General features: G+C 40.4%; 1 protein-coding gene across 1 annotated transcript in view; it reads right to left on the bottom strand.

Annotated features, from left to right (window-relative positions):
* LOC117368881 (IgGFc-binding protein-like) overlaps positions 1 to 17,987 on the bottom strand; it is a 143,988-nt gene that overhangs the window by 110,764 nt on the left and 15,237 nt on the right. The window contains exons 5-6 of the mRNA XM_033962625.1: positions 8,799 to 9,391; positions 2,696 to 2,728 (exon numbers count right to left, since the gene is read on the bottom strand). Coding sequence (XP_033818516.1) covers positions 2,696 to 2,728; positions 8,799 to 9,391 — 626 coding nt within the window. The remainder of the gene's footprint in view (positions 1 to 2,695; positions 2,729 to 8,798; positions 9,392 to 17,987) is intronic.

Here is a 17,987-nt window from a genome sequence, read left to right as displayed (position 1 = left end):
ACCAAAACCCCAAAGATCAACCTACAACTCTCGTAACTATATCGACCCCTCCAAATTCTGGACTAAAACAGACGCAGCACTCCAAGAATGCAACCCCAAAGACTTTGTCTCACTATGGTGCAAGATAAGCACAGCTACCCTAGACAAGCTAGCCCCAATACAAAAAATACCAGAATTAGTAGACGATCAGACATATGGTTCGATAACGAATTACTCCTACTCAAAAGACAATGCAGACGACTAGAAAGAAAATGGAGAAAGAATAACCAAGAACCCACGAAAACAGCTTGGAAAATGCTGCACAGGCAAGGGGGGTTGAAATGCTGCACAGGCAAGGGGAGGGGAGAAATTCTGCACAGGCAAGAGGGGGAGATATGCTGCTGCTGCACAGGGAAGGGGAGTGAAATCTGCTGCTGCAGCATCCAATTGGGGAGAGAGAGGGAAGAAGGGAGAAGGAAGTCAAAGGAGAGGAACCAGAGATGCAAGTCCATGGGAGGGAGGGAAAGGAAAAAAGGAAAGGAGATACCAGACCATGGAGGGGGAGGAAGAGATGCCATGGCATGGGGGGAAGGAAGGGAAGGAGATAGATACCAGACCATGGTGTGGAGTGGGAAAGTAAGGATGGAAAGAAGAAGAGAAAGAGAGAGATACCAAAGCATAGGGTAGGGGGGTGAAACATAAAAATGGAGAGGGGGTGAAGCTGAAATGAATCATGTACAAAGGAGAGAAGGGACACAGGATCTACAGTTTATTGAAGGGACATGGAAAGAGGGAAGATGCCATATGGAAGAAAGAGAGTGTGGGCAGTAGATGGAATGGGTAGAGAGAGAGAGGGCAGAAGCTGGGTGGAAGGGGCAAAGAGAGGGCAGATATTGTGTGGAAGGGAGAGAAGATAAATGTTATATAGAAAGAAGAGAGCAAAGAGAAGATGATTAAAGCAGAAACAACAAAAGGTAGAAAGATTTTTTGTTGCTTTACTTAGAATCAAGTAGTATTACAACTGTATTGTATAATTATGAGGAATGTTTAGAAGGAATTGATTATATGCTTTTATGCGATTTAAAAATTGTTATGGAATGGGGGAGATAAGTTTTATGATGAATTATTGAAGAATATTAAGTGTTATATTTAAGTTAAAATGTCATTATTTGATGTCACACTTATAAGATTTAAAAATGAATAAAGATTTAATTTAAAAAAAATTGATGGGCCCCGGGTGTCACATATGCTAGGTACGCCACTGCATTAGAGGTTTATGTTAGACAATAGAGTGCATCTTTATTTAAGGTTTCTGATTCCTACACACATCCAGGGAGGGGTTGGGAAATGGGAGGGGTGTGGTGGGATTAAGTGATTTTCTAATATATTTATGTAAAAACATAAGTGCTGTGTTTTTATGATATTATATGTATGTATACTTGGCACTTTTTTCAGTTTTAAAAATGAATAAAGAATTAAAAAAAAGAAACTCAAAATACACTCACTGGTAGAAAAAAGGATGCTCAGCTACCCTGATGGATTGAGTATAATGGAGGAAAGCATCAAATTATTTTGGATAGAGAGTGATATCCTATTAGAGGTCACACTGTATGGTTGGCAGCTGGGATATGTCCTGGACAGTATGGGGAGAATAATTTGCAAGACTGGATGCAAGACTGTTATGTTAGATAGAAGGTAATATTTTCTGTAAGAAAAAATATTTGACAAGTGGTTATGAAATGAAATCAGAAAGAGACATAGAGGAAATATTTCACCGAGAACTTTTGCAGATATGAAAGCAATGAAAACCGTGGTAGAATTTAAGCATGCATGGGACAGATATCAAGGTCAGTGGTAAGAGCTGGGGTAGGAGAGAGAGATTTGGTAATAGAAATGGGGAGAGGGGATGAGTGTTAATCTAAGCATGGAAGCATATATTCTTACCTATCTGGAGGGGTAAACAAACAATGAAAGATATCCATAGCCCAGTGGATGGAAGTAAAGGCAAGGAAGATTAGTGGCTTCAGCTAGAGCAGCCAGGTTTGTATGACTCAGACAAGACCATATCATTAATTTAAAAAGTATGGTAAGGAGCAACCAGGTAATCTATATAGCTCTTTAATCCTTTTTTTTCACCAGCCTCTACTATGTTAAGAGAATTCCTACTTTGTGCTTGTCAACTAAGGCTGGAAAGCACTACTGGGATGGTTAAATCTATCTATCTGAAGGCAAGATAATTTGCCTGCAAGGAAACTGGTTAGGCAACAATTTGGGAAGAAGGTGGATCACAGCCCAGGCAGGAAATGTCTTCAAAATTATATTACCCAAGAAGAGAAAACGCACGGTTAATAGGGTCAACCTGAAAAGCACTATAAGTTCAAACTTCTACTGTATTTGATTTGGTGCCTTGAGGCCCAGGAGCCCAAAACACTATTTCTTAGTTGAACCAAAATCTTAAAAAAAAAAGTTCCTCCTAATCTGCAAACATATTAGTAGTTTCAGATTTGTGCTAGATGATGGCACCCATGATTTGATTAGGAATGTATGAGATTCTTTAGGATATAGTCTGATATTTTACTTTTAATGTGATCCATCTGCTCACTACCTCCTAGTAGATAAGCAGTTTTTCATCATAATCTGGCCCTTCCCAATAAACATGTTTACAATGTTAGTAAAAATGTCTGATTAAATAAGAGAACCAGAAGCTACACCTTACCTTGGGGTCTTTTAATTCATCATCATGGTATACCTGGGGAAAATGAGCATTGTGTTAATGTTATTTTTCTACTCCCACAGAATGCTTAGTCAATATATTTAAGAAACTAAAAAGTGGATAGTTAAAGTAACTTAACTAGGCAGGAGACAAACATCCTGCTGTACAGTATATTCCAATAAATGCATGTGTACTCCTGCAGGTATTTTACAAAAGGCTATGTGTTATCAGAGCCTTGTCTAAAATATGTCTCAATTCCAATCCTGAAGTTCTTTAAAATTGGACTTCACATGTATTTAGTCCAATTCTGAACTACATCTTCATTTCTAGGAAGTGGATATCTCAAAAAACAAACCAAAACATTGAAACTAATGCTAATAATAATAATAATAGCTTTATTTATATCCCGTCATACCTTTTCAGTTCAAGACAGTGTATAACAAGAGGTGCTATAAGGACAGTGAGGTAACATCAATTAGATTTGGGAAGGGGTAGATAGACAATTATGTGATGGGGTTGCACAGGGTAGGAGGAAGGAATGTGTAAGAAGAGATACAGTAGGTGTAGCGCAGGTTTGGGGGATCAGGTAAACTTGTCAAATAGGTGGGTTTTTAGTGATTTTGTAAAAGAATGGTATGTTAGCAAGTTCAGGATTAGGTCACTTAAGATGTTGTTCCAGATCCCTGCTTGAAATGAGAGTGACCTGTTAAGGAATCTTTTGAATTTGCATCCTTTGAGAGAAGGAAATGCGAACAGTAATGATCTGCGTGAAAAGCAGAGTTTGTCCTGCAGGGTGAGGTGTTTCAGGAGGTAGGTGGGAGCGGAACCGAAAAGAGTCTTGAAGCAGAGGCAACCAAATTTGAAGATTATTCTGACCTCGATGGGTAGCCAGTGAAGTTTCTTGTAGTATGGGGGTGATGTGGTCGGATTTTTTCAAGCCAAAGATAAGTCGAAGGGCTGTGTTCTGGATAAATCTCAATTTCTTGATGGTTTTTTTTGTGAGATCCTAGGTAGATTATGTTGCAATAGTCCAGTGAGTTTAGGACTAGAGACTGGACCAACAGTCTGAATGATGTAAAATCGAAGTATGATTTTAGTGTGCAGTTTCCATAGTAGGTGGAAGCATTTTTTGATTAGGATGTTGGTGTGGGCTTCAAATGTCAGTTGTTGGTCTAGGGTGACTCCTAGGATTTTGATGGTGGAGTTAATTGGGAAATTTCTTCCATATAGGTTGATAGTAGATTCGGTTGGCTTGTTTGTTGGGAAGACCATAAATATTTTGGTCTTTTCCGGGTTTAGTTTTAGTTTGGAGTTAGTTGACCATTGCTCTACTTGGTTGATGATAGATGAGACGAAGTGATAGGTTTCAGATGACGATGATTGTGATGTATGATTGGAGGTTTAGTTTGGACAGTTCCTGTCCTAGAGAGGATATGTATAGGTTAAATAGGGTGGGGGATAAAGGGGAGCTTTGAGGGATACCACAGGGGTTAGTCCAAGCCTGAGAGTAGGTTTGCGCGCTGATGACATCGCGCAAACCTACTCGCAAGTCTTTAAACCAATTGAGAACATGGCCCGAGATAGCTATGGCGTCTTTACAGCTGAGTAGGTTGTCATGGTCCACCAGTTCAAAGGTGCTGCTAAGGTCAAATTGGAGAATAAGTGCATGTTTCCCTGAGCTGAGTAGTTGTGCGATGTGATCTATGGTGGAGGCTAAGGCTGTTTCGGTGCTGTGGTGTGAGAGGAATCCTGACTGGTATTCATGAAATATTGAAAATTTATCTAGGTAGTTTGTAAGGACAGCATTGATCAGACCTTCCGTCAGTTTGGTGAAGAAGGGGATGTTGACTACTGGTCTGTAGTTGGATGTTGTAAATATGGGGTCTTTGCGGTTCTTTACAATGGGAGAGATGAGAATGTGGCCAAGAGAGGTTGGGAATTCTCCATTTGCCATTAGTTGAGAGATCCAGTCATAGAGCATGGCCTTGAAGGGAGTGGGGGCTGCTCTCATGATGGTGGGTGGGCAGTTGTCTAGGCAGCAGAAGGTTTTGACATATTTATTATAGAGCTTGAGAAATAGGAACCAGTTAGGGGGTTCAAAGTGGCTCCAGTTCATGTTTACCAGGATCAAATCAGGGTGTGTGGGTGTGGTTGTTTTGGGGAGGGATAGAAGGAGGGTTTGGGAAGGAGGTTCTGAGATTGAGAACTTTTATTTTGAAGTAAAGTGTGAAGTTCTCAGAGGTAGGAAGTTGTGTGGAGGAGGATCTTTTGTGGTAATCAATTCTCAAAATACATACATATACATGAACAATCAAAAATTAGAGCTATACACATGACCTCACTGATGCTATGTTGTCTGACAAATTGTGACACTCATTTCTTTGTCTTACCAATGTACCATTCATAACTGGCCTACCGTCATTATCACACTGACTGTAGCAATTGCATAAATATGTATACCATATTTGTTGTAACTGTACTAATGAATGTAAACCAAGATTAGTATTTCTCAACACATTGACAAATGTTGTAATCCACCTCGAACTTCATTTGGGAGGATTTGACGGGATATAAAACTGCAAATACCATAGCAAATAAAATAAAATATCTATAATGAATATGTATAAGTTAAATTTGCAGGCAGTAACTCCACTGTTTACAAATGTATCTTATGCATATTCATTGTGGGTATTCTGAAAGCCCAACTGGCTAGGTGTCTTCTAAGGAATTTGACAGCTAAAATTTAATGCTAAGAAATGCAAGGTCATGCATTTGGGCTGCAAAAATCTGAGGGAACGGTACAGTTTAGGGGGTAAAGAACTTATGTGCATGACGGAAGAGCGGGACTTGGGTGTGATTGTATGTGATGAACTTAAGGTGGCCTAACAGGTTGAAAAGGTGACGGCGAAAGCTAGAAGGATGCTAGGTTGCATAGGGAGAGGTATGGCCAGTAGGAAAAAGGAGGTATTGATGCCTCTGTATAAGATTCTGGTGAGACCTCATTTAGAATATTGTATACAATTCTGGAGGCTGCACCTTCAAAAAAGATATAAAAAGGATGGAGTCGGTCCAGAGGAAGGCTATTAAAATGGTGTGTGGTCTTCGTGATAAGGTGTATGGGACAGACTTAAAGATCTCAACCTATATAATTTGGAGGAAAGGCGGGAGAGGGGAGATATGATAGAGTCGTTTAAATACCTATATAATATAAATGTGCATGAGCCAAGTCTCTTTCATTTGAAAGGAAACTCTGCAATGAGAGGGCATAGGATGAAGTTAAGAGTTGATAGGCTCTGGCGTAATCTGAGGAAATACTTTTTTACAGAAAGGGTGGTAGATGTGTGAAACAGTTTCCTGGAAGAGGTAGTGGAAACAGAGACTGTGTCTGAATTCAAGAGGGCCTGGGATAGGCACATGGGATCTCTCAGAGAGAGAAAGAGATAATGGTTACTGTGGATGGACAGACTAGATGTGCCATTTGGCATTTATCTGCCATCATGTTTCTATGTTTCTAAGGAGAGGTGCCAGACCGCAGAAAGGAGAGGAGAAAAGGAGAGAGATGACGCACTGACATTATCATGCACTGACGTCATCACGTTTTGATGTAAGCTTTTTGAAGTAAGCTTGAGTAAGCTTTTTGAAGTGGATCTTTCGGTGGCGTCCTTTGTCAGTTACATCTAGGACACTACTGTGCAAGCACTGATCAGGTTGTCAACAGTATATATAAGTTTTGCTTTCCCCCTGTACTTGTCCATTAAAGTTTTGCATTTCGGTGGTGCAATATAGCTAGAAAGTTGCCGCACAGCACACACTTCTTTATATTTGTATTTATAGAAATGATTGCAGAATTACAGTAAACCGACCCATTGAATGAGTCACATATTTTCACTGGATGAATTGGAAGCATCTGTTCGGGTCTACTGAAGCAGATTCCGAAACGGGGCCACGTTGAGACCCCCAAACGGTGTTTAAAGCTAAGTGAAGATTTTCTTAGCCTTGTGACTACATTGCCAATGGATTTTTGCAACCAACCTTAAAGAATATAAAAAGAAAAAGTATAACAAAAAAAAGAGAAAAAAAGATACATAAGAACATAAGAAGTTGCCCCCGCTGAGTCAAACCACAGGTCCATCTTGCTCAGCGGTCCGCTCCCGCGGCGGCCCATCAGGCCTAGTGCCTGAACAGTGGTCCCTGATTAATTTTATAAATTACCTCTAATCCCATCCCTATAATCTACCTCTACTCTTATCTGTACCCCTCAATCCCTTTGTCCTCCAAGTACCTATATTATGTCTCAGAGATTGATTACACGATTCAATGCTATGACTGGATGGTGAACTCCGCTAGGGGGGTAGCCACTCACCATTAGAGTTCCACTTCTCTGAGCGCACAAGAACAGTTATTGATCAATCCACTGAGACATAAAGTATTTTTGAATATATTTTTGTATATATTCAGTATACTGTATATCATAGTATATTTTACTTATCTCCTTATTTAAGCTATAGTACCCTGTTTGACTATAATTGAAAAGATGGATGTATGGCAGAAAGTGAAAGAGAGAAAAACAGCAAATGGATAAGATGGCCCTAGATATACAGGTAAGTGCACAGACAGAAGGAAGTGCAGCCAGAGACTGGGAAAAGATGGTTTGAAAAACAAAAGCACCAGACAACAAAGGTAGGGAAAATGATTTTATTTTCAATTTAGTGATTGAATTGTGTTAGTTTTGAGAATTTACATCTGCTGTTTATATTTTGCACTATTCAGGAAGAAATGCATGTTTCTATTTCTCTGGGTGTTATACTGCATGCAGAGTCTTGCATCTTAGAGTTTCATTTGTATATATTAGTACTTTTAGCTTGGGTCCCGTATTTGCATAGAGGCTATCTGTGTTCTGCATGTGTGACTAAGGCCAGGTGGTCTTCTAGGAATGAATATTGAGAAGCATATAGTGTGTTTTGTGTAGTCTAATTTTGTGGTTAACCATTATGTGTTGTTAATAAGATTATATTGTATGTATATATGAAAATTAGTACTATTATAGGGTGGGGCAGAGACTGGGTGGGGTCTGGGGGCAGAGTTTTCAGCCCCACCCAAACAAAAAAAGTGTTCAACTGCCTATACCCTTCATATCCTGCCAAAAAATATAAATTTGAAGAAAGCTAGAGCTTAACACATTAATAACACCACAGCAAGTCAAGCAGAGAATACATGAAGAATGTCTATGGCATAAAATAGAGGCACACAAGGAAAAATACCTCAAACACTCAGATGTGGATCAACACCACACCACACCTTTACTTAATCACTCAAATTTTCACACAATAACCCAAAGTTGAGCTATTGTGTGACAATTTAGATAAAATAAGAGAGACCATGAGTTTTTTTTCTGACCAATGATATTGATTTCCCCAGTAAAATTGCTGTGTTGTGTTGATCCACATCTGGGTGTTTGAGGTCTTTTTCCTTGTGTGCCTCTATTTTATACCATAGAGATTCTTCAAATATAGAAAGAAAGAACGAAATTTCAGAATCAGAATACTTCTAGAAGTTGAAGCATGCTTGGATGGATTCTATAGAGGTAGTGGAGGGGAAGAGTGAAATGACCTCAGATTGATCAGGGATATCTGAATAGACTGGAAACTGTGGGGATAAGTTGAGAACAACCCATCTAATATAAATAAGTTACTGAGCCTTAATTTTCAAAGGGAAAGAGTGCGCTCTGTAAAAATTATCACACCAAAATGATACACACAAGTTTACACCTGCTATTTACTACACACAGTATTTTCAAGAAAGTTTGTTTGTGCAGTTTGGCAAATTCAAAAGTTTGCATGCAAATCCATACCCCAACCCCACTCTGCCTCTGGATATGCCTCTAGTCAATGTAAGAATGTGTGAAATGATAAAACATTTATAAGAGTACTCAAATACAGTATATACCTGGCAACTTTATAAGTCATTTCTGCACATATACTTGCTTTATGCATGCTTTGTTTCAACAGGGAAGAATAATTATTGATACTTTAAAATACAATAACCTACAGAAATCCTGTGCCAAAGACTGGGATTAGCCCCTATATATTTGTAAAATGAGTCTTACCTCAACATACAGGGGTTGCTCATGCCGCAGTATCATATTATACTTGTACACATGAAATGATACTGTCTTAGTGACAGATACTTTTCCTTTTCCCCATTTTTCATTTTTCACATTGACTTCAAAAGCTGGAATGCCTGTAGCCCCAGGGCATGGCTTAGTTAGGGTATATGTGCAATTGCCTTGAAAGTCATACGCAAAGCCGTCATATGTATAATAGTGTGGATCTCCATAAGCAACGCATGTGGCAGAACTAATGGGCTGGCACTTCAGGACTCCATCCACTACTGTGCACTCTTCATTGGGACCACAGGAAATAGCCATACACTGAATTCCACCATCATGACAAATGCACTGCTGGCTGCAGTTCTCACTAGGGTAGAAGGTCTCATTGATCTTGTAGTAGAAACCTTTGTAGACACATCCACACTGAGAAATAGGAACACACTGGTCACCACTGAGGATGAAGCCTTTATCACATGCACAGCCTTCTCTGCAATGAGTGGAGCAATCGGGAGGAGGCGATAAATTGAAGCAGGTAGGAGAGCATCCTGAAGTGCAGAGCTCATAATGGCTGTTTGCCGGACAATTTACAGCTGCAATCACAAAAAAACAAAACATTTTGGCAGGTTATTTCAAAAGGGAAAATCAGGTTTTAAAAAAATCCCTTAAGGAAGATGTCCAGTTCTGGAGGCTGCACCTTCAAAATGGTATAGACAGACTACAGGCAATCCAGAGAAGGGCTTCCAAAGTGATGCCAAGTCTATAGTACATCAACAGAACTATAAGAGAAGATGGGATTGGATAGGATTTATTCAAATTCCTCAATGATATAAAAACTACATAAAAAAGCAAACTTTTCCAGTAGATCACATGTTTGTAGAACAAGAGTTCATGATATGAGGGCTTCAAGGCAATGGAATGAAAAGTAACATCAGAAAATATGACTTTGTGCTATAGAGCAGTGCTTCTCAAGTCAGACCCTCAGAACACACCTAGCCAGGTGGGTTTTCAAGATACCCACAATGAATATGCATGAGATCGATCTGCTTACATTGCCTCCTTGGTATGCAAATCTATCTCATGCATATTCCTTGTGGATATTTTGAAAATCTGACTGACTGGATGTGCGCTGAGAACCATTGGTTCAGAGGTCTAATCTAAGAGGAATTATGCTTGTCTAAAGTTTCAAGTTTCAAGTTTAATGGAGATTTGATTAATCGCTTAATCATAATTCTAAGCGATGTACATAATAATAAAATTACAAAATGTGGGGAACAATACAATGAATAACAAAAACCAGGTCTAACAAGACTATTGACAAACTTAACAAAACTAAGAACATAAGGGAAGAGAGGGATAAGAATTACAAATTATTTAAAAGTTAAAGAGACATATAAGGGAGATACAGAAGGAAAGGGAAGTTAAAAATTACTTCAATAAAGTTAGAGAGAAAAAGTAAAATTGGTTGGAAGACTGAATGGCTAATTTTCAAAGGCGTCTTTAAAAAGAAAGCTCTTTAATTTACTTTTGAATTTTTCTAAGTTGTGTTCTTCCCTCAAGTGAATAGGAAGTGAGTTCCAAGTTTGGGGGGCTGTAACAGAAAAAATAAATTGCCGTCTAGTATTGATAATTCTAAGAGAGGGAATCGTCAGCAAGTGCTGTTCAATAGATCTTAACATTCTATTGGAAGTATATGGAATTAATAACTTATAAATGAAAGCTGGAGTTTTGTAAAGAAGGGATTTGAATGTGAGCAAACATAGTTTATATGTTATCCGGTGAGCAACTGAAAGCCAGTGCGCTTTATTGAGAAGGAGTGTTACGTGATCAAACTTCTTGGCTTTGAATATTAGCTTGAAAGAAGCATTCTGAATAATTTGTAGACGCTTGATTTCATTTTGAGCTATTCCTTTGAATAGGGCATTGCAGTAATCGATTTTGGAAATCACAAGAGAGTGGATAAAAATATTGAGAGATTTAGTGCAGAGAAATTGTGAAACTGAGCGAATTTGACGAAGCCTAAAAAAAGTTGATTTGATAATGCTACTAATGTGATCATGAAAGGATAGTCTGTAATCAAAAATAATACCTAGAATCTTAATATTACTTACTGGTTGTAAGGGAGAGACCTTGATAGAGATTGGAAAATTCAGTTTTAAATTATCTTTCCATGGAAAGAGCATCACATTTGATTTATTAACATTGAGTGCTAGTCTATTAGTATTCAGCCATTGGTGTATTTTTTCAAGTTTCATATTAATTGTTATTGTATCCAGAGGATTGTTGGTATCTAACGGATGTAGGAGCTGAATATCATCAGCGTAGGCAAATACATTAAAACCAATGGATTGGCACAGAGTCATCAATGGGGCAAGAAAAATGTTAAACAAAAGTGGGACAGAATAGACCCTTGGGGAACACCGTATATAGTAGAGAAACTATCAGAAGTTGCGTTATTAAAAAATACAGATGAAGTACGATCAGTAAAATACGATACAAACCAAGAAAAAACCTGGTCTGTAATTCCAATAGATTGGAGTCTGTTTAACAAAAGCTCATGGTCGATCGTATCGAAAGCGGCTGAGAGATCAATTGAGATTAGAAGAACCGATTGATGGTGATCCAAGAAATATTGGATGGATGTAGTCATGTCTATCAATGAGTATTCTGTAGAATGATGTTAGTTTTTTCAATAAATTCTGATAATTGATTAAACACCACCTTCTCGGTTAGTTTTGCTAAAAACGGAATGTTAGCTATTGGTCTATAATTTGATTTGTCCTCAATGCTAACTTTATGATCTTTAATAATTGGACAGATGATTGATTCCTTCCAGGTTTTTGGCATGATACGTTGTTTCAGACTCTCACTAACTAAAGAAACTCTATAAAGTCCCCACTGAGGAGAGAGGGGAAGGAAGAGCTTTGAGGTGTTAGGTGTTAGGGGGTTGGGGGGAGGGAAATAAATCTTGATGGTTACACATGGGTAATCTAATTCTATCATTACATATTATGTCCTATGTTATGTTATTAATAAAGGAAGTAAAGATGGGAATATTTGATTGATATATATGTTACCTATATAGTTAATAGTGCAATGTATGTAGTACTTATTGTTTTTTTAATTTGTATTGCACTGTTTTAGTTTGAAAATCAATAAAGATCTACAAAAAAAAAAGAGAAGAAACTGCAGACTCTGCATGTATATATATATTTTTTTAATTATTAAAGTGTTTTCTGGCAGATGCCAAACAAGGGGAAGTGTGTTTCTTCCACAGTGAAGAGAATAGCGGATGCTTGGAGCAGGCTCCTTGCACTAGTATGGAGGCAAAAAACAAAGTAACAGAATATACAAACGTAGAGAAAAACCTTAGCTGTTTACCATAAAAGACTGGGTGGCCCACTTCAAATTAAAACTTAATCCCCAAAAACAAAATTCTTCATAGCCACAGTCACTAACTTTACAGTGGACTCCATACCCCTAAGGGGAACCAACTTTCCTATCTCCCCTACAATCAAAATCATAGGTGTACTGTACATCTAGACAGAAAACTATCCATGTCTGCTCAAGTGGACCATCTCATATGCAAAGGTTTCATCACACTCTGGAAACTAAGATCCATAAGAAAATATTTTGAACTGGCATCATTCCAACTTCTAGTCCAAGCACTAGTCACAAGCACCCTAGACTACTGCAATATTATCTTCTTAGCAGGATTATGCAAACAGTAACGGAGACTATGCATCATCCAAAACACTGCAGTAAGGCTCATCTGTAACCTGAAAAAAATTCATCCACGTAACTGAATTCTATCAAAAACTGCATTGGCTGACGATAGAGGGCTGAGTGCTCTTCAAACTCAACTGTCTCTTTTACAAAGCATTATATGGTGTACTGCCCAACTATCTTAGTAATCAGTTCCTATTCGCCGGACCTGGATGATCCACATGCCATCAATCATTCTTCACATTCCCCTCAGTCAAAGGCTGTACTCAGAAAAGATTCAACAGACTCTTATCATAGCAAACCATTTTCAGAGACCCAGAATGGAACAAATTGGTCAGAGCATCAGCCTCTTACATGCACTTTAGAAAACTCCTAAAAACACACCTCTTCTCTAAATTTTGCAGTCCTTCCTAAGACTCCCAGAATATGACCTCCATTATTATCATTCCTTCTAATCTATGTTGTAGCTCAATAACACTGGTCATTTCTACCTCTTTGTAAATCCCTACCCTTTTGCAAAGATTTGCTTATTACCTCATTGTAAATCCCTTTATTAACTGCCTGCCAATTTATGCTGTAGTTCACTGATTTTAGTCAGCCTTACCTCTTTTGTAAACCACATAGACCGAAAGGCCTTTGCGGTATATAAATAAAAATTTATGTTATGTTCAGTGTTCCCGCTAAGGTGCGTTGGCCTGCGCGCGCGCACAAAATATTACATCGCAGCGCAAAGTTTCTCTTCACAGCGCACACACGCGTCGCAAAGGTAAGGGGAGGTAAGGTAAGGGGACGCATTGGGGGGATTGCACTTCCCCACAATTGCCATGCTTCGGTTCCTCTTCTTCCTTCCTTCCTCCCCCCCCCCCCCGCGGGACCCTGCGGCACCATCAACTCTTACTCCCTCTAATGTCGGCCCTGCAGCTCCAGACTTCCTCGCACCTTCTCCCCTCCCCCTTTGGATCGCTATTATTTTAAATGTTATAGCCGCGGAGCTGTATCCATCAGTGGAGATGTCTAACCTCGGCCTGCCCCGGAACTCTTACTGCAACAGTGACTTCCTGTTCCTGCCTAGACGGGCGGCTGCTGCAGTAAGAGTTCCGGGGCAGGCCGAGGTTAGACATCTCCACTGATGGATACAGCTCCGCGGCTATAACATTTAAAATAATAGCGATCCAAAGGGGGAGGGGAGAAGGTGCGAGGAAGTCTGGAGCTGCAGGGCCGACATTAGAGGGAGTAAGAGTTGATGGTGCCGCAGGGTCCCGCGGGGGGGGGGGGGGGAGGAAGGAAGGAAGAAGAGGAACCGAAGCATGGCAATTGTGGGGAAGTGCAGAGCTGCAGGGAAGAGTGTTGCGGTACCCAGCTGGAGGGAGAAGGAAGATGAGGGAGGGAATTAAAGGAGATGCCAGGGCTTGGAGCGTAGGAGGAAGGTATGCCAGTCTAAGGGAAAAGGAAGGGGGAGATGTGAGAGCATGGAGGGGGAGCGAAAGATGGAAGAAAAGGAAAGGAGAGAGATGCCAGAGAATCAGGGAAGGGGAGATACCAGACTATGAGGAGAGGTGTGGGAGAGGGAAGGCGAGGAGAGAGATGCCAGACCAATGGGGTGAAAGGAGAGATGGAAGGGGGAGGCATACAGTTTCTGGAAGGGGCATAGAAGGAGAGAAGATGCCATATAGGGGAAGAGAGACGGCAGACAGTGAATGGAAGGAAGAGAGTTACAAGAAGATGAGGAAAGGAGAAACCACAGAAGACAAAGGTAGAAAAAAATTTCTATTTATTTATTGCTTTAGGAGACATGTGTCACTGTTTCTGTGAAGCATTGTATGCAGAGTCCAGCTTCTTGCTGGTTCAATTTAACCTTTGTCTATGTATTTTTATTTTATCCCCCCTTTTACAAAACTGTGAAGCGTTTTTAGCACCAGCCTTGGTGGTAGCAGCTCTGATGCTCAGAATTTTATGAGCATCAGAGCTGTTACCTCCGTAGCTAAAATCCACACTACAGTTTTGTAAAAGAGGGAGGGGTTAGTTTGTGATTACATATTCCTTACTAGGCGAAGGTGTTTTCTGTGTTCTGTGTGTTCGAAAGACATGGTTTTCTGTTAGGATTGACGGTGTAGGATTGATCTGTGCTGGTCTGGCTTGTTTAGTTTTACAATGGGTGTATTGATGTACTGCTCACTGCAATATGTAAGATGCTGCCTTTTCCTAGGTACTCATGTGTGACGTGTGGTTTGTTACTAAAAATCATGTTTTTCTTACAGATGGGGGGGGGGGTGCCAAAAAATGATGGGCCCCGGATGTTACATATGCTAGGTACGCCACTGTATGTAAAGATACCAGAAAGCTGGCGTAGCAAAAACTTCTAAGTTTTGAGTATTTAACCCTCCCACAATCTCACGGGCACTCGTTTCAAGTTTATTGAGATTTTGATTTAAACGCAATATCAAATATTTTCAATGCGTATAACAAAAATAAATTTGGGGAAATAAATAAAACCATTTGAACCAGTGTTCCCGCTAAGCTGCGCTGGCGTGCGCTGGCGCACAAAATATTACATCGCAGCGCACACGTTTCTCGTCACAGCGCACGATCGGAAGAGGCGTACGGCAGATGGCAGGGCGGCGAGAGGAGAATCGGGCGAGTTGGCTCATAACTTGCTGGCGCCCGATATTTTTGGCTCACGGTGAAAAAAGTTTGCTCACAACACCCGCCCGCTTAGAGGGAACACTGGTTATGTTATGTTATATTATTTAGGAGACTAGATGGGCCCTATGGTCCTTAGCATCAACATATGCTGTTTACTCTTCGGCATCTTGCCAGGTTCATGTGACCTTGGTTGGCCACTATTGGAAACAGAATTTTGGGCTTGATGGACCTTCAGTCGGTCCCAGTATGGCAACTCTTATGTTCTTAAGTCCATTCCCTACTAATGCAAACAAGGAACTTCAATTACTAATGTAAATTAAGTACAAAGGAGGCATATGGGCGAGGGAGATATATTTATAGTTTTTAATTCAGCTTTTATTTCAGGGGGTTCTTTTAATAAAGGTTGGTGCACATGATCTGCCATAGGCCCCATGTTATTCCTATCAGCTCTGTTGCAGAGAGCATGCACTAATCTTTTGTAAAAGACCCCCTTAATTTGTTATGTTTTAATGTTTTTGTAGTATTATATACTGCTTTGGACAATTTTGAAAAACTTGAATGTGGAATATAAGCATTTTAAATAAATAAGGGCTCTTTTATTAAACTGCAGCAAAATCTGACTTTAGCACATTCTAACATAATACTTACCCATCTGCTGTTCATTTTTAATGCAGCAGTCCTTCATTACTATAAATTTGGCTACTAGAAGGTCAATTCCTCAGGTAAGCACTCATGGTCACCCCTCCGCCCCCCGCCCTTTATGCACATGTCTGTAGAGAAAAGTAGCACATATGCACCTAAGCATCTTAAGTGATATTCTAGAAGGGTATATATAGAGCTGCAGTATGCAGATACATGGGCAGCATTCATGTGGGCACAACATGTGCATGACACGGGTGGAGCTGTCAGTTACATGCTTAACTTACAAAATACTGTTAACTGTGTGAATCCTTGCTGTATTTAAGTGCCTGCAGTTATACTAGGTCTATAGCTGGTATAACTGTGGGTGTCTATATACAGGCACCCACAGGAGATGCGTTTTGGCATCCCATTTGAAGCTTGATCGGACACGTTACACCCTGAGGCAGCAGACTTGTGAAATACTGGCCACCGTTGGTGTACCGATCAACAGAGGATAAGTTGAAAGTCATTTCTTCTATCTTTCAATATTTTCTTCAAGTAAAGCACAAATAGCACTACATAAGGTTTTGTGAAATGGAGGTTTTTTGCCGATGAGGTTAACGCCTTTTAAGCACCTTTTGTGGCGGTGGGAGGGCCCTAGTCTGAGGCTTTTATATCCATCAGACATCGTGCATTTTTCTTGTGAAAGTGTTTTCTTAATATTATTGATTTTTTCACATGTCAATGCTAGGTTACACTAGTATTCTATAATGGACTCTGGGCCCAGATACCTTTAAAGAATAGGCTCTCTGCACAGAATCAGGACACCTAGAATGAGGCACCTGCTTATACAGTAGAATACCTTCCTAGGAGTCCCCATTGCATGATGACTATTATTCAACTTGGATGATCCTGGGAACTAAGTGAATACTCAAAACCAAGTCCTTAAGCATCACAGTGCCCAGCATTGCCACTGAGTCACTGGAGTTTCCCTTTCAAAAATTCTCATCGGATTATGTTAGGCTTTTTCCATATATTCTCCCGGATTCCATAAAGGTGACCCAAATTTGTGTGCAAAATCTGGAAGCAATCCTGAGATTTGTGTGCAGTTTAATTAATTAACAAGTCAATTAATAGTAATAATTGAGCATGAATAATTATTTATGTTAATTGGCACCAATTACAATTTGCATGTGCAGCTGGCAGTGCGCTATTCTATAACACTGGGTGCCTAAATCTCATAGCATGCAACCCAAAAGGAGGCATGGCCATGGGGGGGAGGGGACAGGGGCATTCCAAACATTTGCACACATTGTTACAAAATACTGGATATGTGTGCCCCAGTTGGGCATCAGGAATTCCACCTGGTTTCTGCAAGCATAAGTCCTGGTGCTCAAATTTGGGCATGAGAATTGACATTATATGCTACTCTACAAAGGGTGCTCAGCTCAAAGGGACTTGTATAGAATAACACTGAGCATTGATTTTTTTTGGGGGGTGATGATTTTTGGAGATCAGCTCACTGTAATTTGCAGATGCAAGCATGAGGAGGATGAAGCAAGGAGGAAACATGTTCAGGGATTGAAAAACAGAATTGCCCCAACAGACTTCAAGTAGCCTCTTCTATGGCCCATTTCCCAGTGCTGTCAGTTCCTGTGTATAAAACGGTTAAAATGTCCCTAATCAAAAAGCCTAAATATAATGGATTATCCCTTTAGCAAATGAAATAGCAGCTAATAAGGTGAAGGGATGCTTAGTCTCTCCTGCTGGAACCCCCCTGAAGGGCATGCCCCCGATCCCCCCCCCCCCCCAAGCCCACCTGGACCCCACAGTACCTTTTTTAAGTTGGCTGGCCGGAAGGATGCTTCCTCCCTCTGGCTGGCAGGCCCGCCTCCACTGGATGGTGGGTCTGTCCCTCCCTGGTGCATCATGGGATACACTGGGAAGGGGCCTAAGGACTTGATTGGCCCAGGCGCTTAAGGCCTCTCCCTTAGAAGGGGCCACAGGCACTTGGGCCAACCGGATTCTTAGGCCTCTCTCCCAATGTATTCTGGGATGTGCTGGGAGTAGCCTAATATTCCGGTTGGCCAGTTCCCTTAGGATACTCCCATAGGGGACGCCAGTTAGAGAATCATGGTGTTAGGCAGGCTTAGACATCTGTGCCTGAAGATGATGCGATTCTATATAGGCTGCCCATGT

The sequence above is a fragment of the Geotrypetes seraphini genome, chromosome 11 (assembly GCF_902459505.1).
Source record: "Geotrypetes seraphini chromosome 11, aGeoSer1.1, whole genome shotgun sequence".
Classification (NCBI taxonomy): Eukaryota; Metazoa; Chordata; class Amphibia; order Gymnophiona; family Dermophiidae; genus Geotrypetes; species Geotrypetes seraphini.
Note: the sequence above shows the minus strand (reverse complement) of the source record. Positions and strands in the feature narration are given on the sequence as shown.